General features: G+C 47.2%; 1 protein-coding gene across 1 annotated transcript in view; it reads left to right on the top strand.

Annotated features, from left to right (window-relative positions):
- The first annotated feature begins 661 nt into the window (after window positions 1-661).
- LOC106655318 (cadherin-related tumor suppressor) overlaps window positions 662-27,289 on the top strand; it is a 142,250-nt gene continuing 115,622 nt past the window's right edge. The window contains exon 1 of the mRNA XM_023461832.1: window positions 662-5,923. Coding sequence (XP_023317600.1) covers window positions 662-5,923 — 5,262 coding nt within the window. The remainder of the gene's footprint in view (window positions 5,924-27,289) is intronic.

Raw genomic sequence — 27,289 nt, forward strand, 5'->3', positions numbered from 1 at the left:
GTGACTCTTTTCCGATCTCTGGTCTTTTATACTTCGTTTCGTTGCTGTGCTTTTTTTCTTCTTCTCGGCACTCGACGAAATCGAATTTCGGAGAATCATCGCGGTGGATTATAATCCTTGTAAGATTTTAAACTCTTCCGCTGTTTAAATTCTTGCACTCGAAAAATCGGCAAATATGAAGCCGGTGTCGGATTGGCCCGTCACGCGCAGTGCATCGCTGTACACGTGCATATAGGCAGAAGCAGCGGCAACATGACTGCAGCAGCCGGCACTATTGCGAGAAATTGAAGCCTTCGAGCCGTCTAGGTGTGTGTGTGCGAGCGAGTGCGTTGACAGAATGATAAAGCACTGTCACAGGTAGCAGACACTGCTGGTCTGCTAGAGAAGAAGGCCCACGAGGCCGAAGAAATAGAAAGAGAGAGCGATAAAAGATTTATTAGAGATGAGGACGAAAACAAGGAGTAGAAAGATGTTGTTGAGAAGACTTTTAGTAATGCCATGGTGGCTGATATTACAGCTGCTGCTGCTAATGTTGACGACAACGGCGACCGTCGACGCAGGCAGCAGCTGGACGAGCTTCAAGAACGAGGCGTTGCGCAGCGTGCCGAGGCGCTCGGTGCAGGGCGCCGGCGGCGACGCCACCACGCAGATCAACCTCGCCATGCAGAGTCGCGCCGTGGACAAGCGGGTCCAGCTGCAGGTGAAGGAGGGCGAGCCCGTGGGCACTCTGGTCGGCCGCATACCCGTGATGCCGGGCTTCAGCTATCGCTTCAACGAGCAGCCGCGCGAGTTCGGCCTCGACCCGCTGAGCGGCGACATTCGCACGGCGGTGGTGCTGGATCGCGAGGCACTGGCCGCGGATCGCTTCGACCTCGTGGTGCTGTCCTCGCAGCCGACCTATCCGATCGAGGTGCGCATCCTCGTGCTCGACGTCAACGACAACGCGCCCGAGTTCCCCGAGCCGAGCATCGTCGTGCGCTTCAGCGAGTCGTCCGTGGTCGGCACCAAGAGCCTGCTGGACCTGGCCACGGATCGCGACAGCCCGGCCAACGGAGTGGGCGACGACTACAGCATCGTCTCGGGCAACGTCGACGACAAGTTCCGTCTGCTCGTCACGGGCAGCGCAGCGGCCAACGCGGATAACGTCGAGTCCGTAGACGCCGCCGCAGCCACCTATCTGCACCTCGAGACCACGGGCAAGCTGGATCGCGAGCAGGTCGAGCACTACCATCTGAACGTGTGCGCCCGGGATCGCGGCCGACCGGCCCGCGTCGGCTGTCTCCAGGTCAACGTGACGGTGCTCGACGTCAACGACAACGCGCCCCAGTTCCAGCAGGCCGACTACGTGGCTCGGCTCAACGAGAGCGCCCCCGTGGGCTCGCACGTGCTCCGCGTACACGCCACCGACCGGGACGCAGGAGACAACGCCCGACTGACCTACTACCTGCCGGACAGCGAGAGGCGTCAGTTCCAGATCGACGCGGACACGGGCGAGATCACGACGGCCGAGGCGCCGCTCGACTGTCCGCAGCGCCCGAGTCCCTGCGCTCAACAGGGTCGGGCCAACGGCGGCTGCCCCAAGAGCTGCGTCATCACCGTGTTCGCCCGTGACCAGGGCTCGCCCTCGCAGCACAGTCGGGCCTACGTCACGGTGCAGCTGCTCGACGCCAACGATCACGATCCGCGCATCAATTTCACCTACGTGCCGAGGACGGCGGGCTTCGCCACCGTCGACGAGAACGCGGCGCAGGACTCGATCGTCGCTGCGGTCAGTATCGAGGATCCGGACGAGGGCGCCAACGGCGAGGTGCGCGTCGAGATCCTGGCCGGCAACGAGCTCGGCCACTTTCAGCTCGTGGAGAGCAGCGAGACTCTGTACATCGTGCAGGTGCGCGGCCGGCTCGATCGCGAGGAGATCTCCACGTACAATCTGTCGATCCTGGCGCAGGATCGGGGCCAGCCGCCTCGCTCGAGCGTGGCCCATCTGGTGATCCACGTGAACGACGTGAACGATCACGAGCCCGTCTTCCAGCAGACCGAGTACTCGTGCGTGCTGTCGGAGCTGGCGCCGGTGGGCAGCTTCGTGGCGAGCATCGTCGCCACCGACGCCGACACGGGCCTCAACGCCAAGATCTTCTACGACTTCGCGGCGGGCAACGAGCAGGCCTGGTTCGCCATCGACAAGAACACGGGCCTCGTCACGACCCGGGCCAGTCTCGATCGCGAGGTGCGCGGCAGCATCGAGCTCAAGGTCGCCGCCCGGGACGGCGGGCCCAATCCGAAATTTGCCTCGTCGCATCTGCGAGTGACCATCCTGGACGAAAACGACGAGGCGCCCGAGTTCGTGCACCCGGTGGTGCGGGTCACCCTGTCCGAGGCCACGCCGGCCAATCGTCTGGTGGCGACCCTCTCGGCCATCGACAACGACCAGGGCACCAACGGCAGCGTCGCCTACAGTCTGCACCCGGCCACCCAGCGCGACTATCCCAAGCAGTTCTCGCTGGATCAGCTGACGGGCCAGCTGTGGACGAGGCAGTCGCTCGATCGCGAGAAGATCGAGGACTACCGGATCCTCGTGATCGCCCGGGATCAGGGCCAGCCGCCCCAGAGCTCCACCGCCACCGTGCTGCTGAGCCTCGAGGACGTCAACGACAACGCCCCGGCCTTCTATCCGACCAGCTACTTCTTCCCGATCGCCCAGGACGTGGGTAGGGGTGCGAGCGTCGGCAAGGTGCACGCCAGCGACCCGGACGCCAAGGAGAACGCGCAGATCCGCTACGTGCTCGAGTCGGGCGGCGACGGTTTCTTCGCCGTCGACGAGCGCACCGGCGAGATATTCCTGCAGAACTCGCTCAAGAAGTCGAGCAAGGACATCTTTCAGCTCGTGGTGTCGGCCAAGGATCTGGGCGACAAGCAGGCCCAGCGCAACGCCCTGGTCGAGATAGCGCGCCGCGACAAGCTCAAGTACGTCGATTTCAAGATGCCCAACGGCTACCAGTTCAAGATCGCCGAGAACCCCGAGGAGTGCTCGGAGAACGGCCTGGTGGCCGAGCGCGAGCTCGGCAACGTGCAGCTGGTGCAGTCACCGCACGACGGCTCGAAAGTCAGCTACACCATAGTCCAGGGCGATCCACGCGGTCGATTCAAGATCAACGAGTTCACCGGCACCATCGGCACGGCGGGCTGTCTGGATCGCGAGGAGCAGGCGCACTACGGTCTGCAAGTGTTCGCCCGGGCCGGCCTGGCTCACGGCCTGACGAGCGTCAACGTCACGGTGCTCGACGTCAACGACAACGCGCCCGAATTTCCCAGCCCCGAGGACGAGGTGCTGCTCAAGGAGAACGCCGCCGTCGGCCAGGAGGTCTGTCTGGCTCGTGCTCGCGATCGCGACGCCGGGGCTAACGCGCGAATCACCTACGCGCTCACCCAGAACCCGGCGGAGCAGTTTCGCATCGCCGACGCAACCGGCGTCGTCTACCTGGCCAAGCCACTGAAGCAACGCTCGGCCGGCACCGTATTCAATCTCGAGGTCACGGCGACGGACGCGGGTCAGCCCCAGCAGCTGCAGGCCCGACAGCGTATACGAGTCCTCGTCGAGGACGTGAACGATCACACGCCCGTGTTCGACCTCGACGGCTACGAGACCTCGATCGCCGAGACGACCCCCGTGAACGAGCGATTCTTCGGGCTCGCGGCCCAGGACGCCGACTCGGGCGCCAACGGACGCGTCTACTATCACATCAGCGGCGGCAACGTCGAGGGTCGCTTCGGCATATTTCCCGACGGCCAACTCTACGTGAAAAATCCGCTAGATCACGAGGAGCAGAATTACTACGCGCTCGAGGTTACGGCCAGTGATCAGGGCACGCCTCAGAGACGCAGCTCTAGCGTGCCCGTGGTCGTGCACGTGCTGGACGAGAACGACAACGCGCCCCAGTTCGCCAACTCGAGCTTCTCGTTCCGCCTGCTGGAGAATCAGCCCGAGGACACGTTCGTGGGCAAGCTGCTGGCCTCGGATCGCGACTCCGATCGCAACGCCGAACTCACTTACTCTCTCGCCCCGGGTCAGCAAGACTTCCAGGTCGATCCACGCACCGGCTTCGTCAGGTCGCTGCGATCCTTCGACCGGGAGAAGCTGCAGTCCACGGGCGGCGGGGGCAGCGTGATCGCGTTCGAGGCCAGCGTGGAGGACAACGGCGCCGAGGTGAGACTGCGCGACCGGGTCCAGGTGCAGGTGCAGATAATCGACGTCAACGACAACGCGCCCCAATTCAAGCGGTTGCCCTACAAGGTTCAGGCGAGCGAGGCCACGGCACCGGGCACGCAGCTGGTGCGCGTCTACACGAGCGACGCGGACGAGGGCCTCAACGGCGACGTCTACTACTCGCTGCTGAACGACGACGAGGGTAGATTCAGCATCGACGAGGCCACCGGACAGATCAGTCTGGCTCGGGCCCTGGATCGCGAGCAGCGCGACAGCTATCAGCTCACCGTCGTCGCTCAGGACGCCGCGCCCGTGCCGAGTCAGAGGCTCAGCTCCAGTGCCCTCGTGCACATCGACGTGCTCGACGAGAACGACAATCAGCCGCAATTCATCGATACCAAAGCCTCGATTTCGGTACCCGAGAACGCCCCGATCAACGTCGAGCTGCTGCGTTTCCGAGCCCGAGACGCCGATCTCGGCGCCAACGGCGAGCTCTCGTTCGCCATCACGGGCGGCAACAGACGCGACGCCTTCCACTTGGACTCGGCCACGGGCTCCCTCTATCTGCGCAGGCCGCTCGATTACGAGGAGCTCAAGGTCTACTATCTGAACGTGACGTGCAGCGACGCGGGCCACCCGCGGCTCAGCTCCAGCGTCACCCTCGAGGTCGCGGTGATCGACGTGAACGACAACGCGCCCGTCTTCCCGAACACGGCCATCGTCCGGCAGATCGTCGAGGGCATACCGGTGCATCGTCCCGTGGTCACGGTCACCGCCGAGGATCCGGACTCGGGCGACAACGGCGTCGTCACCTACGCCATCGGCCATCAAGAGCCCGAGGATCAGCAGCGTCGATTCGGCATCAATCCGACCAGTGGAGTGATTCACACGCTGCTGCCGATCGATCGCGAGGAGATCGACACGTTCAAGCTGACGATCGTAGCCACGGACTCGGCCAGACCTCCGCAGACTCGATTGTCCACGGAGAAACTCGTCATAGTGATCGTCACCGATATCAACGACAACGCGCCGACCTTCTACAGCATGTCCGCGGCTGTATTGCCGATCCGAAGCGGCCAAGACGCTCTTCTTCCCGGAAAAGAGATGCAGGTGGCGAAGCTCGAGGCTCGCGACCCGGACTCGAACAGCAACGGCCTGGTCACCTACGAGCTGCTGCGCCAGCCCAAAGACACACCGGAGGCTAATTACAGCAGCGACCTGTTTCGCGTCGATCGCAACAGCGGCGCCCTCATGCTCACGATGACGAGCAGCCACCAAAACTTATTCGATCGCGTGTCTAAACTGCGCGTCGGGATACGCGCCACCGACGAGGCCGTCCAGTCGGAGCGTCGCTCGAGCGAGACCCAGCTCACCCTGATCATGCCGGGCGAGGGCGACGACTCGCCGATCTGGGAGCACGGCGGCCGTCTGGAGGGCAGCGTCCACGAGAACTCGCCCGTGGGCACGAGCGTGGTGCGTCTGAGGGCCCGTTCGCGACGCTCCAACGAGGAGCTCGAGTACTACGTGACCAACGTGACCGCGTACAGTAGCGGCAGTAGTGCGCGTCGCCAAGCCGATCGACTGTTCGACGTGGAGGTGCGCAGCGGAGTGTTGTCCACGGCGGCGGTGCTGGACCGCGAGGCCGGCGTGGACTGGTACGAGGTCGAGGTCTACGCCATTGTGGCGGCCGGAGGCAAGCCGAGCACCCTCTCCACCAAGGTAAGAGCAGTTGCTGCATTATTTTCTCTCTCTATTCATATTATATTATTATTATATCTGTATATCGAATTGAACTCGGCGCGGTGAAAGTTTATATATATATCGAAATTGATTGATACAATATTCGCGTGCAGAGCAGCTGCACACACGAGCTTTGTTATTACGCAAGGAATTATGGTAATTGGCCCGCTCATAACGGCGCCTTTATTTATTAAGTCAGTTTTAATTGTATCGATATGAAGTCCGCTTTCGGTGGGCCCCCCCGACAACGCATTAATATCATAAACGTGTATGGGTCTATAGCGAAGCTTTCTTTATAGTCTCATTAGCGGTGCCATACAGTCGGCGCTCCAAAGTCTTTCTCTCTCCTCGATAACGTCGGTGTACGTCATGTCTCGTAATAATAATTTCAATGCGCAGCTCTCGTTCCGCTTATGTTTGTGTGCATAATCAATATTAGCGAATTGTAACGTATCTATTATCATCCGAGCTCTTTCTCTCTCTCTCTTTCTATACGTTGTCGTTTAATTATAAATCGGACAAGATGTATTTATGTATGTTACATACGCGAGCGCGCCTTACTTAGAGGAAGCCATAAATTCTTGAACGCCGCGATATAATAATCGTAGAATCAAGGCGAAATAAATTCAATTGCCGAGTGCACCGTGAGCACTGCTTAAAATGTATAGGAAGAGGGTATATATGTAGCTCTTCTCATTACTCTTTTGCATTGTGCGCTGCAGCAGTGAGTACATACTACATATAGAGCTGCTGCTGCTGTTGAAGAACAATTAACGCGTGCGCGCGAGCGAGCTTGCTCGTGACCTCCGAATTTCAAAGATTCCTCGAAACGCGCGCCATAATAAATAAAGCTCGCCTGGCCTGTTTGTCTGTCTTTCGTTCTCTCTCTCTCATTCTCTCTTCGTATATAAGAGTAATTTGCATAATCAACGACTAGGTGTACACGCATGTATATGTGCGGGTATATATGAAGGTAAAAGAGCGAGGGAATGAAAAAAAAAAGAGTCGAATTAAGTCATCAGACACACTCACACACGGACGCAGCGCGATTTGCACTTGTGCTTCGATACACGTACGTGTGTTCTCGTCGTAGTGTGTGTCTGTGCGTTGTAATGCACGTCGCGCGGGCTACACACTTCCCACGCGGTGCACAACACAGTATATATACTGCACAGGGAGTAATACTCCTTCCGCTACGCTCAAAACTTCATACGAAAGACGCGCGGAGAGAGAGAGAGAGAAAGAAGACGCTCCCGGGCTTCATTATACGTGTGTACATCAGTGTGCGTGTGTATACGTGTGTGTGTGTGTCCGCGTCCGTGTGCGTGGATGAGCGAGCGCAGCAGCGGCGATGGGGTAATGAACCAGAGGCGTAAAGAGGGAGGAGAGCAAAAGAAAGGGAAAGATTGTTGCATAATGAGACCTTACAGTGTGAAAGGACAGAGAGAGAGAGATGCGCCGGTCTTGTACATATATCTATATAGATGAGCGAAGAGAGCACACCTCTTTTTTTGCCTCGAAAGCCGAGCTCGCGAGAGAGAGAACGAGAGAGAGAGCAGCTTATAATACATTATTAAATGAGCGATTAATCGGTTGCAGTGTGCAGCTCTTGCTCGACTGATGCTTCGATCCTGACGCTGCAAGAGAAGCGATTTCTTGTGCGATGTGTGTGCACACACACACACACACACACACACACACATACACGTATGCACTGCGGAATAATTAGTATAGTAGTATAAGTACATGACTCGTGCCACGCCGCTGCATTATTGCAAATTAAAGACACTTTTTTTTCTACGATTGCAAAATACCTTCTGTACGTTACATTTTTTAATCGAGTGCGTAATATGTGCATAATATGTGTTTATAAGGGTGTGAGCAGAAAGATTAGTTTTATTCGGCGGGGAAACTGCTTCACACGTGATAAATATAGTCATAAAAAGTTCATCCGTAAAACGATACAAACGATCGAACGCGACAGAATTTTGACGCGCTGTGACTGGTCTGCACTCAGCAACGGTCGTTACCCCGTTCCCTCGCTTTTGTCGCGGCAAGTGGCAGTTGGCAGTGGACCTGCTCGACGCTCGAATCTTTGTATCGTCTATGCAGCATCGCTTTAATCTCAGTCTCGCGATTGCCTGCATTGCTCTCGCTGTGAGTGTTCGACGCAATTTGGTCCATTTGTATTAGTGTAACGGCCAAACGATACAGTAGCTCACTAAACATCGTAGAGTTCAAATATTAGTATAGTGGTCACGAGAGGTTACGTCGCCGCAGCGTCGACAACAAAAAGAACATCGATTCGATCGATACGAATGATTCGCGTGAAAAAAGTGAAAAGTATTTCATACCGTGAGTGACTGTGTGTTGCATGTGAGTGTGTGGAACGATGGCCCAAAATGATCTAAATTGTTTCGAAGTATTGAAAGAGTTCCGACGACGATTCTTTAATTGGGAAATCGAAGAAGTACGAAATATCATTCCTGTGGCATTTCATGTCTTGAATGAAAAATGCCACGGCCAACTTCCAAATCTCCGAGATATTTTTCGGCCTGAAGAAATCAACTTGGTTCTTAAAGATTGTTTGAGTTCTGATTGGGCAGAATCGGTCATTGACTTCGTGATCAAGACTGGATACAAGAACGAGCCCGACCTCGATGAAAACGGCAAGCCGATATTGCTTCTTACTACAGCAGTGCATCACGCGGCAAGACGCAGGCCCCGTAACTGGGACACCGTCGTCCGTCGACTTTTTGAGATATACGACAGGTTCGACGTGAACTACACCGACGAGTTGGGCTTAACACATTTCCACGTTGTTTGCGAGTTAGGCCTCGACGATGTCGTCGAGAAGTTCCTCGAACTCGGGCAGGATCCCAATTGTCTCGAGCAAGAAACGAGCGATTCGCCGCTGCACTCCGCACTGAGATGCGGCAACAGACGCGTGGTCGAATTGCTGCTGCGAAACGGCGCCAACCCGAATTTGGCCAACAAGAACGGATTAACACCTTTGCATATCATTTGCAAGAGATATGACGACGACGGCTTAGTGAAGATATTGTTCGAGCTCGGCAACGAAAAATATCAGCCGCTGCAAGTCGATGCCCAAGACGAATTCGGTGACACGCCGCTGCAAGTGACTCTGTCTTGTGATCGCAAAAACTTGTTCGAATTACTGTTGAGAAAAGGCGCCAATTCGAATTTGGCCAATTCCGAGGGATCGACGCCTCTGCACATCATTTGCCAGAGATACCACGACGATGACTTTGTAGAGATATTCTTCAAGATAAATAAAGAATTCAATCAGCTGGTGAAGGTCGATGCCGTGGACCACATGGGTCGGACCCCATTGCAATTAGCTGTGGCGAATCTTTTGCCGGAAACTATCGATGTAATCTTGACTTATGGCGTTGATCTGTCTACTCTTGTCTTTCCCACGGAGAGCGAGTTCGACGAGAGAGTTGGAAATCATTTAATATTGGTTTATTCCAAAATGAAAGTAGCTGCGAGCTTGCTGGCCATCGTCGAGCGCCTAGAGACAGAAGGATACAATTTGGGCCAAAGCAACGCCTTGACAATCATGAATTTGTTCACTAAGTACAAATTGTTCGATTCGCCGTGGTATTATAAGCAATGGTACAATGACAAGGTACTTGAGAGAGAAGCAAAAAAGAGAATGATACGTCCGAATCTGTCGTTCTACGAATTGATCCAGTTTCCACCCAAAGAGGCGGCAAAATTAATCACACCTGGGGAATATTTCAAATTCGCACGCGCGAATAATTCTTGGCTCTCCCGCATAACGTTTAACAATGCTTTGATTGCGCATCTGTACGAGATACGATCGAAAGGATTTTTTCGTCGATGGGCACTGGACTTTTTTTTGACGCTCACGGGCCAACAGCTGCCGATTCTCTGCTGCGAAATGATCATCGAGCAGGTAATGAACAACATGGATTTATGCCATACTTGCTTAGCTACTGTATAACAAAATTCAAAGAGTCGATAAGCATACTTGTAGTATTTTTTCAATGTTTGGCCTTGTTAAATGTGGCAGATTTTTCATATCATTCAAATAAATAAAAAAATTAAAAAAAAAAACAGTTATTATTTTTCTATTGAAATGCATTTGATAATTTAGCAGTGCAGAAGTACAAGATGTAAAATTATTCATGTATTTACACGACACTTCCGTCTTTATTTTGTTATTCACCCCAGCCTTACGTGTTTTATTTCATTTTGAGACAAAATAAAATTAACCGAGGTCAGAGATTGAGTCTAGAGAGACAGAGAGTCTGGCGCGAATACGCCGAGGATAATTGTGGGCGTCGCGCGAACGAAACACGAGTTCAAAAGTCTTGGATTGAGTGGTCATTAGCACGCACGTCTGCGCGCGTATTACGCATAAACTCGTCGTTGGCTAAGCCTGGCAATTATTTGGTCTGTTGAGTTTTTTTTCACGCTATCGTTTGTAATAATATTTATAATAATAAATCCCACAGCTGTCTTATACAGGATCGCGACGATCTATTCGAACTCGAGTGTTTTTTACGAACTCCTCGCCATCTGGGATCTGCGGGAGAGAAAATTTATCCGACACTCGACGTAATTTCCCCAACGATACATATACGCGCCATAAAAGGAATACGCGTGCATTATACGTGCCTTACGCAGCGTTATGGTAGCTCTCGTCGTCTCGCGTATTTTTATATAAAAATATATATAATATATATCTTGCAAAAAGTCCTTCGCGCGTCGTCGTCGTTAGTTGCAGTCAGTCAGAAAAGCAAAGGCAGTAAATATGTACGGCTTCCACGCGATCAGCTTCGTAAAAATCTATCTTTCTTATATAGATTTATATACAGAACTGACACGCAGAAGGTCTCCGTTTGAATGAATATAGCAACGGCGACAAAAAAGAGGAACGATAAAAAAAACGTAACGAAAACGACAAAAAAAGCGAGAGAAGTAGATCTCTCCGTTGCTGCCGACGCCGCCAAGCGCGTTGTGAGTTGCCTATTGCTCGTGTGCTGATCGTGCTGCATCTCGCAAAGCTACACACACGCGCGCACACACGTAAGAATGAAAGATACATAGGATACTCGTATTATGGGAGAAAGAGAGAGAGATCCAAACGAGAGTCTGCGCAGCCAAGAGAGCTGGTGCACACACGAAGGTATTATAGGGCATCGCGCGGAGTAGAGAGAGAGAAGAAGTTCCCCTGCGTGCCAGGAAATCGCTTGCGTGTGTGCGTCTCGATGTATGTGCATATGTGTGCTTGCGCTTATGAGTGTGTAGAATATATACTATGCGTTTGTGTGTGTGTGTGTGTGGGTATGAGAGCGATTGAGCGAATGTGAGCTGCAGAAAAACTTGATCTCCGACGAGGATTCATATAGAGGATATACGCGCTCGCGTCCAGAGCACCACCACCATAGCCACGCAGACCAACTCGAGCGATGCTTAATTCTCCGACGCATATTACACTGCAGCTAACAGCAGCAGCAGTTCGAAGTGGTGACATTTCATCTCTCTACGATGGGAGCCTTATTTTTACCTCGCATGCATTATACATGGACGGCGGCGACGAACTTTGCCGGATATCGTCGCTGCTGTAGCCTGTGTGCAGTGCACACATGAATTTTTCACCGCGCGCACGGCAAAATTAGATATTATGTTTATATTATGCACTCGTCTCACTGAAGGCGCTAACAGGAAGGGGATGCCGGTCTCCGTGTGTGTGTATATGCATGTGTGTATACTTAATATACCGAGGCGTGGCGCTTGTTCCTCTATAACAGCCTCATTAGACGTCATTTGCATAAATATAATCTCGCGCGCGGAAAAACTAGTTGAGATACGTCAATATTGTCCAATACCTTCGAGCTTTACGAGAGTCGAGTACAAAGTCGATCCTCGAAACTCGATATTAATAGTTGTTCGGTACGCGTGCGGGATATATAAAAGCGAGCGAAAAAAAAGGAGTAAAAAAGAAACAAACGGACCAGTCGTCGTCGGCGCGCGTGATCATATAATATTTTTTCAAATTCACGTGTCGCTTATAATACTCGGGTATTTTAAACGTGCCTATAATCATAAGCCTCTCTCCTCGCTCATCTTTTTGGCCTTTTAATGCATTGTTCGCAGGCAATTGACATCTTTTCGAGAACAATCATTAACGTTTCTGCGGCTGTTTCGCGTCGCTCCTCTTTCTCTCTCTCTCTGTCTCTCTCTTTTTATTTTACCTCCTTTTCGTTCTCTCTTTCTATTCGTTCGCGCGCTCCTTTTTACGTTTATTTCCTTTTTATATATAATATTATGTACGGGTTTGCGCTTAAAGGGCCCCCGAGACGAGCACGAGTTGTATCGTCGAATCCCGCAACAAATTTTACAGAGCTATATAACGCGTACGTATGCGCCAACGGACAAATAATTTCGACGAACACGGTGACAAATATTCACTCGCTCGCTCCAATTATCCGCGTCCCTTTTAAAAAATCGCTTTAAGAACGGACAAATGCACGTATAACGATCGTTGCAAGTGTTTATACACACTTAGACACACAGACATACCGAGAACTCTGGATATAAAATGCTGTACGCGTGTGTATGCGCGTTCGATTGAATGGAAAAAAGTCTCTTTCCGCGCGCATAGTAAGAGAGAGAGAGAACTCGCAAAAGATCGAGTTAATAATCGCCGCTGAGTAAGAGGGAGAGAGAAAGAAAGAGATAGAGAGAGAGGAAAACGAAGATGAAAAAAAAGTCGAAATACAAACGCTATAAACAAATATCCACGCCCCGCGCGCACTCAGTGCCGGGCCTAAAAAGCTGCGATAATCACGTGTTCATTTTCTCTCTCCCTCTCATTCTTATAGGTAGTTATCTCTCGCTAATCATCATCATCCCCCGAATTATGTGCTCGCATATATATATGTGCTTTTGGCGACTCGAACTCGCTCCCGACTGTTGGTGTTTGTGTGTGCGTTTGCTCGAGTGGATTCGTGTATATTCCACAGCATAGGTGCACACGTATAAAAAACAAGGTACACGTATACACCTATATGTATAAATCGTGAGAGCCTTTTTGTGCCGGGCTCGAGCGCAGGTAGTTATCGCTGTGCATGGCTCCTCGATGTATATGCGCACGCATTATATCCACATATACACGCATTCGGCTTCGAGGATGCCATTGGCCTTGCGCAACGATCGTACTCGAGCGCCCAAAGGAGAGAGAAGGACCTTTTTGTGCGGGGGTCGCAGCGGCTCTCTCTCTCGCTCTCTGAAATATTCGGAGAATGATGCCCGAACTTTTTGTCCATCATTGCTTATCGCGCTCTCGCGGACTTTTTCTTATTTTTTGCTTTGTTGCCTGCCGCGTATAAGTCACAACGTACTTATGTATTTCTTTCTGCGTATGTGTGTGCGTTTATATATGTATGTTGTAGTCGCGAGGGACACTGTCGCACGGACTTTTTCAGATCGTCCAACGAGTAATAACCGTCACTTCTCTATAAAATATGTATGATTCTGCACCCATGGCACATGCTCGGAATTGATGCACATTTTGGGTCGAAGTTTTGAGCAGCGATGCGCGGGGTCGAGCCAGACACGAGTTGCTAAGAAACCGGATGATGCCGTATTCAGAACTGAATCCCAGACCTAATCTGGGTCAATTTGGACCTCCCAGCCTAACATAACATAACATATTTTTTACCACAGTACTTACTTATTCACGAATTTTTCCTTTTCTTTTTTGGTTTGGGCATGCGCCATCTAGTGTCATCTTGGTTACTAATTAAAGCTTAAATCGATTAGCGAGGTTGACCGAAGTCTCATGGAGATCTGCACTCACTTCAAACAGTACATAGATGATTGTTTCGTCCCATGAAGATGGATCTAGAAAATTATCGCTCAAAATAAATGATAAATTTCATGCGATTTCGTGTTCGAAACTCCCCAGAAGATACTCATTTGGATATTATAATGCATTGTTTTTACCAAAAATTTACTCATGCGTATTGCTCGTTGATATTATTCAAATGGCTCGGTCATAATTACTAATTTCAAAGAATTTTGATCGAAACACTTCAACACGATTTCCATTGGATGTTTGGTGGTAAACACGCGTGTGTCGGCGCAGAACGCATTCTGTAAATTCCTCGCGGCTTGCGCGGTGCTTTCTCTCTCTCCTTGCTCTTCCTCTCTTGGGTGACTTAACTATACATGCGCGCGGGGCCCTCCTGGTTTAATTTATACTTCATAACGCTATCGAAGACATGCGTTATTGCAATAACATGTTTAATATATTTAAAATGTCACGGTGCATTATCGACCGTGATGCGCTTATGGTACGTGCGCGCATGTACAAAAACGCACAGCAGAAACGTATGTGTGCCGGGGGTATTTTTGCGCTCGTAAGGGACATTTTATATTGTCGTTATTGCGCGGAACATGTGCTCGTAAAACGTCGCGGCGCGAGTAACGTGTATGTGTGTGTTTCTGTGTGTGTTGCAGGCTTTTACCGGCTCTGTAGTGCACACGCATACGCGTACGTATAGGTGCACACATACAAAGCGCGTATCGCTAAACTTTATACAGGCAGCTCGCCGCGCTCGCGTCTTATCAGCTCCGTATGCCATTACATTAAATCCGCGAAACTTGAATTCTCCGTACTGCAGCGGTGCAGGGGTGGCGCGGCGCATTTCCGAGGATCTTCGCGACGTATTTTATGTAATATAAACTTTGTCAGCGATTCGTGGAGTCTCGATCCAGGTAATCTCGCTTGACTTTTCTCGGTCGCGCGCGTGTCCGGCTTCTTTTTAAAACGCGGATGACGAATCGATGCGCGGCGCGCGAAAAGAATCCCATCTAGATCACCGCGAGCACGGTACAGAATTACTGTATATAATAATAAACCTTCACCGCGTGACAAAAAAGTCGTTGAAAATTTCATTACGTCGATCGAGATATATACTTTCGAAACTTTCTTTCTGTGCGCGTGCAATCGTCGCGGAAAATTAAAACGAATCAAAGCACAAAACCCACTTGTATATTTATCAAAGCTCGAGTAGAAAGAGTCGGTATTATTTACCGATTTAATTGAATCAACCGCTATCCGTCATCGTCCTCGCGCGCGTGCACACGATATACACGCGCGGCTTTTATAATATTATATATACACACACACAACGTGCTACATATCGCGCGCTCGCTAACGTTTCATTTCTCCGCCTGGCTGAATCAACTAATATATAATATACGTGGGGTATCCTTGTCGTCGTCGTCGTCATTGGCGGCGCGGCTGGCTCTAGCTTAAATTATCCCCGTAGTGTGCCGGTGCAGGCGCGCGCGATAATATAAACGTAGAGTCGTGTCGCGCGCGCGAGCTCGAAACGGTACTGTGCATACACATGCACGGCACACAGAGAGAGAAAGAAGTATATATACGTCGCGGGCAATTTGTGCATTATATATATGATGTAAGCTAGCCACACGCGCCGCCGCTCGGTATTTTATCTCTGTGTACTATCTTTCTCTCTCTCTTTTCTACCTATCACTGTCTCACGAGTCGTCCAACCCTTTCCTCCTCTTCTTCTTCCTGTATCTACTAGTACTACTTCTTCTACTGCTTCTCTCTTTCTCTCTCTCTCCTTCTGCCCTTTTAATCACGCGCGGTCGCCGCCGCCGCCACAGCCTCCCCGCGCTTACCGATCTCTCAACCGGCACACACATTGCACATATGTGCGGCAAGAAAAAGAGAGAGAGAGACTAAATGCGACAAGGAGGAGGATATATTGACATGCAAGCGTGCTCGGATCGGTTCTCTCTCCATATGTGTGTGTGTGTCTGTACAGGTATCTGTTCTACCGCCGCCGCCGCGTGCACTCATGCCCAGCAAGCATAGAGTGCATATGTATAGAGGCACGACGCGAGCCAACGAGCGCGTGCCGATCTAATTGTCGAGATTTTCATGCGGATGCTTGTGTTTCTTTTCTCCGTGTGTGTATGTATAATAGCAATGCGACGTGCGACTGCACTCGGAGGTACGTAGGAAAATAGCGCAGCTGCACTGCACTTTTAACATTGGAGCTCGACCCCTCAAAATTGATTTGTTACACGAATACATTATCTATTGGCTTCGCGGCGTCGGCTGACTTTAACGATTGCCTTCTTTTTGCGCGGCACAAATATATTGAGTAAAATTCGAAATTTCTCTCGTCCGTATAATGACGTGAAAATATTAAACGGAGCTTTGACGGGTTGTAAATCAACGCGGTAACGATTTTCTAATATATCTTCGTCTCGTTTGCCATTATTAGGAAGGGTAGTTGTATATTGCCGTGCACGTCGCACACGTGTCGTGAAAATCTAACTCTCGGTGTCGCGACCTCGATACCATTATTATGCTCGTGCCTAACAACAGCAGCTTATAATTATTAATCATTATATCGCAGCTCCGCAGCTTGCGTTTAAAATATATTTTATTATTGCGAGACATACCGATCGCGCGCGGAACAAAAAGTCGCGGCTCGCCTTGAGAACGCGGCGCGCGACTTTTTGTCTGCGGATGTGTGGCTGCTGCTGCCGTTGTGCTTATAGCATATAGTAGGTACAACATTTCATATATAAAAATTCGATATATCTCGAATTGTTTTATTTCGCTTCGGGCGGCTCTGCATCGTACTCGCATGTCCATCGCACATGTCGCGCGTAATAATACTCGCTCGCGCGCGCACATTCGCATTTATGCCCGCGAGAGCGACATTGAAAAATGAGTCTCTTTCTCTCGTGCCTCGGCATGTATGCAGCATATATATATACCGAACGATGACGATCATTATCTGCGCAAATTCGCGCCAAGACGACGATTTAGCTACGATTGGCCACCGATCCTTCTTCTTCTTCGTCCTTTTATATTCTCTCTGTTTTTTTTGTGCGAGGACGTGGTTTTCGGTTGGCCTTCCTCTCGTACGCTATGCCACGCCATATCGTGCAAAAGAGAGAGAGAACGCGATCGGATCGCATTGTAGCACCGAGCTATAAAGAAGAAAACGAGATGCGAGGAAGAGAGAGAGAGAGAGAGAGAGAAGAGCACACACAGGATATGAACTGATTAAAGTTTTTGGCTGCCCTCGGTGCTTGCTGAATCGAAGCTTTGATGCTTGATGGATCGATTTTTCGCCAACTCTCACTCACGGGCTATATTATTGTCCCGAGCGTTGAAAAAAGGTGTATTGTAGAAATCAAATGCCTTGATTGCCTCTTGAAAGGCAAAAAAGACGATCTATATAAGCCCGTCGCGAGCGCGCGCGATATTTTTTCAAGTATCAAAAGCAGCTCGCTCGGGCAGTACAACACAGCAGCTCGTCTGTTTATGTAACGCGAGGCAGCAGCAGCAGCAGCAACAGCGAGAGAGGCGCATAAATCAATTTTTATATACATAATGCGATGATCGAAATACATATATAAATTCGCGTGGATTCGGCACTGAGCCGTCGAAGTGATAACACGCGTTTATAATCGCTCCGCGTTCCAGAGCCGATAAGGCGTATACAGTCAGCTCGGGCTTGTTAGCCCGAGTTTCGCGTGTCCCTCTGCCGAAATTTCAATAAAACTCCTTTCTTTTTCTTCTTTTTTACTCCTTCAACAAGGGGGAAATTGAGGGAAGATGGCTTTTCTAAACCAAAGCCCATCTTCACACAGTGCAATTAATGAAATCGTAAGTGAAAGTGAAAAATTACCAGTGCTCAATCAGAAAAGTGTAAAATACTCCCAAGTAGCTCAAAGTGACTCGTACCCTAAAAGGAACCAAGGACTAATCTGTGAATGTGCCGAAGGTCTGACTCTCACCGATTACACCTGTGCAATTGGAGACATTGTCGACCCCAAAAACGTGCTATACTCGTCTAGAATCTCAAACAACAGAGTATGTCTATACCTATCTAGCAAAGAGCTAGTCGACGAAATTACCGAAAAATTTGAACACATCGAGATAAACACTATCAAAGTGCCTATCCGTCCTCTCGTAGCAAAATTACAAAAAGTCGTAATTTCCAATGTAGCACCCCCCATACCTCACTACATTATACAAAACGCTCTAGAACACTTGAACATTAAATGCGTTACTCCTATCGTCACTCTGAAAGCTGCCATAAATAAAGTGGGATATAGTCATGTACTCAGCTCAAGAAGGCAAACATATATCGATCCCAAAGACGCAGAGAAGGTACCTGAATTTATCAAAATTGAACACGAGGATACATCTTACTTCATATATCCAAGTATAAACACTACGATAAGATGCTTCGCTTGCAAATCCGAAGGCCACATAGCCAAGCACTGTCCCGTCGCATTACGCACAGAAATATCTAGCTTGCAAACTCCAAATGAAAACAACACACAAGAAAATACACAAGAAAATCTAGGAAACAGTTCAAACAAATCTCTTTTCGTATCATCAGAAGAAATTCTTGAAAATCAACCGGCTCAAACAACCGAAAAAAATAATCGAAGCAGCCAACAAATAGAGATTGACGAAGTCCCTCTCTCCACCAAAGGAGAGAAGAGAGCCAGACTAGATACCACCTCTTCATCAAATAGCACAAATCCCGGTAAAAAAACAAATACAGCTGAGCTCAAAATCACCAACACAAAAAAATTTAAAAAAGATCTGTCGAAAGATGATAAACCAAATGTAAAAGAAAAATTACAGCCAGCAGAAGAGTATTTTAAAGCCAATTCTGAAAAATATCCAGTAAACATCGAAAGCTTCACAAACTTTCTAAGTGAATGCTACGGCAAATCTAATATTATCGAAATAGCGCGAAATTATACACCAAATCTACAACATCTTGTATTAATGCTGCAACATGCACACGATAATATATCCGACAAAAATCTGCGAAGCCGAATCAACAGAATCGTCAAACGTCTGAACAATTCAAGCGGATCAGTCTCCGACGAGGACTCTGAAGATGTCTTTTCGCAGGAGTAAAAAAATTCCAATGGCGACTATCAAAACAAAGATCTCTAAACTGAAGATTATCTATTGGAATGCGAGAAGTTTCATGCAACGTAAATGTGAACTTGAACAACTACTACGGGAAGAACGCCCAGACATCTTCATATGCGTCGAAACGTGGTTAAAAGAAAACCACCATGTAACATATCCAGGATACTTCAACATAAGAAAAGATAGAGAACACAACAGAGGAGGCGGTATAATTTTTTTACTAAAAAACAATCTTTCTCTTAAAAAGTTAAGCTTAATTTCTCCCAATGTATCAGTTGAACTTCTTGGCGTCACTGTAGACAATATTACCCCCTCTCTCGACATAATCGCTTGCTATAGAACCCCAGGCTCCACGCTCCCACAGCGTGACTGGGACTCTGTAATGAACAACATCCAAACAAACAAACACACTCTCTTTCTAGGCGATTTAAATTCGCACAACATTGCTTGGAACTGCAGACACGACGACACAAATGGCTTACGGTTACTCAATTCAATAGAATCACGCGATCTCTTCATACACAATGATAACACTCACACTTACATAGACATCCACACCAACATAAAATCTAACATTGACCTAGTAATCTCCAGCTTAAACTTATCCGATAAAGTACATGTAGAAGTGTGTGACGAGACCTGGGGGTCTGACCATTATCCGATTAATATAAACATTGATGCCGAAAAAACTATATACGCAAAAAAATCATTTAAACTAAAATCTAGCAATACTGATTGGAAAGAGTTTCAAAACGCCCTAGAATTCAAATCACCAATTTTCTTAACACCACAATACACACAGATGACTCCTAGTCAACAGTACGCTGAATTCGTCGAAATAATCACTCAGACTGTCAAAGAAATTACTCCTAGTTTCAAAAAAAGCAAAAACTATTCAAAAAAAAGCAACCCAGNTAAAACTGTTTTCGTTCACTTCAATTCAAAAAATATCTTACCAGGTTCTACCGAAATCAAAATAGACAACTGCATCATAAAATCAAGTGAGAATCTAAAATTTCTGGGCTTATATTTTGACTACAAAATGACATTTGACACACATCTAAAATTTGTTCAAAAAAAATGCTATAGAGCCATGAACATTCTACGATTTCTCTGCAGGACCTGGTGGGGCTCCAGCCCTTTAACTCTTATAATACTCTACAAAAGTTTCGTTAGATCCATCATAGATTACGGTTTACCTATCTACTTTCCTTCTCGAAAACACGCAATTGAAAAACTTGAAAGAGTCCAAAATTCAGCCATAAGAACCGCTCTGGGTTACCGAATTAGTACACCTCTGAATATCCTTCTGGCAGAGTCGAAACTCATCAGCCTGGAGAATCGAGCAAAATTCCTCTGCCACTCTTTTCTAGCCAAAACGATATCCCTTCAAAACTCGCAAACACATATAAATGTTAATAAATTTTTCAATATATTAAATAAAAAACACTCCACTCCCAAAAACAATCTTGCCAAAAACTTGAGCAATTTTATGAAATATTCCCCAATTATTGAATCCCAAAAAAATGAAAACATGTACGCCAAAAACCACGAACACATTGTGAACCCCATTCCTTTTGACTCCTCTCTTGGTCAAACCCTTAAAGACGCCCCTAAACCTAGCTGCGAAATAGACAACTTAATAAAAAAAAACAATGCTCTCTCCTTCTACACTGACGGCAGCAAAATCTCGAACTCAAATTGTGTAGGAAGCGCAGTATATTGTCCAGAACTTGAAATACACGAAAAGATATCAATAGAAAAAAAAGCTTCTGTCTACACAGCCGAATGCATCGCTATACATAAAACTATGGAATTAGCCTTAAATTACCCTGAACGAAACATATATATTTTTACGGACAGCCTCAGCACTCTTCAAACCTTAGCATCCACCAAAATCAGCCTCAAAACAAACTCGTACGTACTAAAAATAAAAGAAACATACTTCAAATTTATCGAAAAAGCACGCGACCATCTGACCGAGATCAAACTATTCTGGGTACCTTCTCACATGGGCATAGAAGGGAACGAGCAAGCAGATCTACTGGCAAAAGCTGCAGCAAATGCAGACCTTCCTCTAATTCGCAATATTCCTTTTACAGACCTACTCGAAACTTTCAAAAAAGATGCATATGAGCAAAATGAAAAAGAAATAATAGAACAAGGGCTATTCAAAGGAACCATATATTTCGAAAGTTTCTACTGTAAAAACAAAAAACCATGGTACTGGGGAATGAATCTAAACAGAGAACTTATAGTCACAATTAATAGAAGCAGAGCCAATCACTACAACCTGGCCCACTCCCTAGCCAGACTGGGAATGATAGATAATGGCATGTGTCCATGTGAGAACTCTATAGAAGATCTCAATCACGTTATATGGCAATGCGCGATATACGATAACCAAAGACAAACCCTCCTGAAAACACTTAGCTCCTTAAAATACACTCTCCCTCTTAACATAGAAAGCATACTCATATGTACCGACATACCTGCATTAAAAGCAATACTGAAATTCTTCAAAGACTGTTCACTACGTATATAAAAATCATGTCCAATAAAACATAATCATCATTTATACTGTTCAAACAAATAACTATAAAAAAAAAAAAAAAAAAATCAACTTTGTATAGTAAAAAATAAAATGTAAAAATAATATAAGGTAATAATGGAAATAGATATAAGGCAAATGGAATGTATGTAAAATAGAATAGATGTAAAATTAATAATGTAAAAATGGAAAGAGTATCGATGTTATAATTAATAATGCTAAAATGTAAAATTACAATGTAAAAATATGTACACTAAACTTGTAAGCTAAATAAACCTGAAAAGGTTTCAATAAAGCTTTAAAAAAAAAAAAAAAAAAAAATAAATTCGCGTTTCATTTCGCCGGGGCTATGACTCAAAGACAAGTTCCTCCGCAAAAGAAATTCAATGAGAGGACTTTTTATTATTTATATACACGCACGTGTCCGTGCTGGCTGCGTGCGAGCGAGCCAGAGCTCTCTTGCGAATCACGAGGAATAAGAAAGAAAGCAAGATATGCGAGCGGGAGAGAAGAGTTCTCTCCAAAGCACATAGCGATCGCAATATAAAACGCGCCGAAGATGAGAGAGCCTCGAATTAAAAGAATGCGGCGATGATCGCGTCGTCGTCTTGGTCCTCGTCGTCCTCGTCCTTTGCGCGCGACTATTATCATTGTTATTATTATGAAATTTTTGTGCGCTGCTTCTACCGATGAAGCCAGCCCGGCAATGTGGGAGTCGCGCGGATGACATTAATCATACGGGAACGAATCTTAAGTGCCGCCATTAACGTTTATCTAAAAATGCAGTGTCGCTATATATACTACACGCGAATGTGCGCAGGACAGAAAATTTCGGAGGATCGACTTAAAGCCTGGTGTGTATACACACGTATTTGTGGCATTATACGAGAAATATAAGAAGCAGAGAAATAAGAGAGGAAGAGGGGGATCGAACGAGAAGATCGCAGATAATGCGCGCGAGAAACCGATGAAGCACTCGGAAAAAAGCGAGTCTTTCTGGTCGCATAACATACGTTGTGTGCGTGTGTGTGCGAGCCGGCAACATTTCGTATAAGTGCACCGAATCAATGCCGAATGTATAAATTTGTTTTGTCGTAAAATTACGTGTTTATATTGTAACGAGCAGCATCGAGAAAACTCTTTACATTATACCATCATCGTTTCTTAATAATAATAATCCTCGTGCGAGACAAGTCGGAGCTCGTGCGGGCATTGTCGCGCGCTGCGACCGCTGTGCAGTCCTGGCAGCTATTAATATACAGAGTCGATTCATAATATCGCGTTCGATTTTGTTTGGTTTATATTTTACTTTTCTTTTATTTCGTTTGACCTCCCCCATTATATACGCTACGCGCGAGATCGTGCGCGGCTGTAGGTCGCGAATATTATTATTCCGATGATCATCGTCGCGACGACGACGACGAAGACGACAATAATAATGCTTCTTTTATTTTTTAATTGAAATTCAGCGTGATTTGTCATTTTTAATCTGGCATATATACACTCGAAGCTCGGGATCTTGCGGGGAGAGGAAGAGGGAGAGAGAGAGAGAGAGAGAGAGAGAAAAGGGTATTTATAAGCGTTCGCGACGCTGCCAAGACAGAGCGAAAGGCATCTTTGACATATCGCAGATGCTCGGCTCGCAGAAGCAACAAACGCAAAAAAATAAAAAAAAACAAAAAGGTAAAGAAGGCTAAAGCAATCCATTTCGCATGGCGCGGGAGAATAGAGTCATCCGCAGCGGCAGCAGCGTGAGACGATACATAATAGGCAAAACAGTTTGTACAGTCATTGGAATTGAAATTTCCGTTTTAAAAATTGCTCTCGCGCGCTCGATGCAGAGAGAGAGGATCTTTTGATATAAAACCTGTCTCGTCCTGTTCCTCGTCTTCGTTAAAGGTAGCTTCTTCTTCTTTTTTTATATATTTACAATCGCTCGTGTATAGTGCGTCGCGCGCGCTACGCATAGAAGCATTTTTTCAGTTCCGATAAAAGAAATCACCTCTTCTCTGTCTCTGTCTTCGTCCTCTATCCCGAGAGTGCTGTGTGTGTGTGTGTGTGTGTGTATGGAAAGAGATCAGCGCCAAAAGTCTCAGGAATTTATAATGCATTGCGCAATGAAGATATCACAACCTCCGGAGTTTAGGAGTTATATGTTTATGCGCGCGGGTGAATTTACGATTTTAAATGCGTTGATGCACACGGATGTGCAAGCGCATACATGTGTATACAAAATGAAAAGAATAAATAAAAACAAGGCAACGATTAATCCTCATAATTACATCCTCCGTGCCCGCAGCCTTATAATACGCACTCGCAGCGACGTCGAACGTACCTTTCTCACCTTCGTCTTCACAAATATCTCCTCCCCCGCGTGCTCCCTCGTACCTTCGAGTTGACGAAAAATCTACGCTATGCGACTATTCGTCCGGCCAAAGAGATCTCCATATATATTTTTATATAATAATGTACCGATTTTTTGCCCGCATATACGCATATAAAACCGCCTGTTCTCGCGCGCTTATATAGGAGAGAGAATTAGTGGCCGGCTTTAACGAAGTTGTAAAAGGAGAGAAACATCTTCCTCTCTCTCTCTCTCTCTCTCTCTCTCTCTCTCTCTCCGTCTCTCCCTTTTAGTGTACATTATAACGTGTATACCTGTATATATGTATAGTGTGGCCCGAGTGGCGGCGCGTGTTTTTACCATTAGCGGCGGCGGCGGCGAGGACGACGACTATACCTTTTCCGGATGACATACATACTCGAGCGCGCGCGCGAGAGACGGCCGCAATATACTAATGAGGCCTAAATTTCGCTGCGCTTGACACCCAACACACACATGCACACAACTGCGGCAGAAGCAGCTGATAGCTTTTTTATCGCGTCGTCATTGTTATTATGAATAACGAGTTTGATAAATGGCTGCACTGCACTGCTGCGGTCGGTACATATAATACGCAAAAGTTTGTTTTTCTCGCGCGACGTTTGATTGGAATGAATGTTTATTTGTGCTTCGTTTGTTTGTTTGCCTCCTTTTTTTTTTGTCGATGTTGCGTCGACCGCACGAGTATTAATTCGCCGGGGCCGGGGCCATGCGGTGCGCGCGGCGGAATATCGCGAAAGTCTCGATCGTCGTTGAATTGATGAACATGTCATACGCGCGCTATGTGCTTTCGGCACACGAGCCCTCTATACGTTGTAATATATAAATATACGCGCGCCGCGCGGCTCGTGAGAAAAAGATCGCAATCAACGGGATGATTTATAATTTCGGTATTTAATATATGCCGCGGAACTATATGTATATCCGAACGAGCTGTTGCTGCTGCTGCTCGATTGATTTTACATGAAAAATTTTCATATTACGAGCTCACGAAGCCAATGCATAAATTATATCAGAATATATCCCCCGACAGAGCCAACAGCCAACAGCCGCAGCAGCAGCAGCAGCAAAGCATAATAAAAAGCTCGCTCTGAGTTGCTCGATTTTGTTTGCAATATCTATAAAAAATTGCTGCTCTCCCTCTTGTCTCTCTCTCTCTCTGCTCAGCGGCAGCCAAAGCTGAATAATTCAGCCGGCAAATCGAGTGATTTACGCCGTATAAATATAAATACAGCATGTCGCGAAGCAACAGCAGCTCTGCTGTGGCCAAGCTCTCTTCAATTTTATTACGCATATATACGCGCAGTCGTAAAAACCTCCGCCTGTACACCACCAGGTCATCATCGTACACAATTCTTCAGCTAGTCCTTTTTAACTTTCTCTCTTTCACTCCGTCTTTCGGTCTTCTTGGGGATATATATGATGTAAAAGGGCTTTAATACATCGATTGTCTCATAGATTTGTAAGTTGATATGCATCGCGTTGGACGATTTTATGCGCGCGCCTTCCTTCGGAGCTCTTTTGTTGAATAATGCGCGTGCACGAGGAGAAGGATCGAGACGACGCACGCGTTTGCACGCGTTTATGAACACACGGAACGACGAGTGACCCGAGCTCGAGTCTGATGCCCGCGGGATTGTTTTACGATTTTTTTCTTCGCTTGTAAAATATGAGTCGCGAGTCGCATATATAACGCGCGCTTGCGTATTTATATATATGATTTGAATTGTCTCCGCGCGCGGTTGGGGTCACGCGCGTTATTATGTATACCTATACATGCGTATATCGATAAAAATTCGTATGGATAAACGAATGCAAGATAATACGTGGGAACACAATTTTTGACGATTGTCATAAAAGTGATACGTGCAGTATTTCTTCCTCGAGACTCGATGTTTTTTTTATTTCAAGTCAAAAACGTCGACTCGCTTCTCTTTATCCCTCCCCCTCTTCTCAATTTTTTTACTTCTCTCTCTCTCTCTCGATTCGACGTATTTTGTACGTATATAACGTATATACGAAGCTAAGTCATTTTTATAAAAATGTCTCTCTTCATTAAGCTGCTATTCAAGAAACGCAGAGTCGAGAGAGAGCCGATCAAAAAGCTCTACAGCGGACTTGCACACATATACAGACAGACACGCGCGCGGCAGCCGCAAAACGATTCTATTCACGCGCCGCGTGATTCTGTACTAATACCAGCAGGAATTCACTCGAAATTAATAACCCTCGGCGTGTGCGTCTACTATAGTCGCATCGAGGCAGAGAGAGACTCGACGTGTATTTGCCGAGAGTGGAGCTGCCATCATGCCAAGCTAGTCAAAAGCGGGTTTAGAAAAGAAAAATAACAAAACAAAAAGCAACAAAAAAATAAAGAGAGAGAAAGAGAAAGAGAAAAAAGAATAAAGTTTTTTGCAAGCCACCCAAAAAGTTTGTGCGATTCAACGGAGAGCGAGAGAGAGAGAAGCCAGAGAGAAGAGTAGCGACGATTAACGAGGTCTCTCGCTTCTTTCATATTTTTCGTATACACACATAACGTATATATACCTATATATACGTACGGCGGTGGACGCGATTCTCGTCCTTCTTCTTTAGCGAATAACTCTTATAATGCGCCTTTGAATCTTCGAACTCGCGTATAGCATGCAGCAGAGAGCGAGAGCCCCGGCCCTCTCTCGCGTCTTTTCATTCATTGCTTGAATATTTCTTCGTTATGCGCCTTCGTAGCAGTATAAGTAGTAGTAGTATGTACACGCCGAGTGTGTGCTAATTTTTTCAAGGTGTTTTTTTTTTTTTTTAACGTAGTATATAAAATACGCGCGTATAACTTATGCACTCGTTGTGGCGGTACAGACTGCGGCGGCGGCGTATATAACAATTCCTTCGGCGATACAGATTGATTTTTGCCATTAGCAGTTCTCTGAATACATTTGCGAGCGAGAACAGAGAAAATAAAATTGCGTACTTTATTTAGGCGAGGAGGTTATACGCGGATCGAGTATTTATATTGAAAAGTCATTATTATCATAATTTTAGTATTCACTTAACCCATTAACGACCAAAATGCTTGATTTTTTTGTTGGTTTTCGCAGCGATTTTTTTTGTAGTTTTAGACCTTAAAAAAATTTCGCAGGACCTATATCGATGTAAAATTTAATGCCCTTTCAGAAACTGAGCGCAAAATTTTGATTTTTTGCGTAATAAAAAAGTTATAGCTACTTAAACAAAAAAAAACGTAAAAATTTTTGCAAAAAATCGAGTTTTCGATTTTTTTTCGCCATGTTACCGGTAAGGAATCACGATATAAATATGATCAGGGGTGATCACGACTATCAAAGTATCTCAGAGAATTTTTATGGAATTTTCGAACCATTACTTCAAACAAAAAATAACTCA

Source organism: Trichogramma pretiosum, unplaced genomic scaffold (genome assembly GCF_000599845.2).
Source record: "Trichogramma pretiosum strain Unisexual culture from Peru unplaced genomic scaffold, Tpre_2.0 scaffold12, whole genome shotgun sequence".
NCBI lineage: Eukaryota > Metazoa > Arthropoda > Insecta > Hymenoptera > Trichogrammatidae > Trichogramma > Trichogramma pretiosum.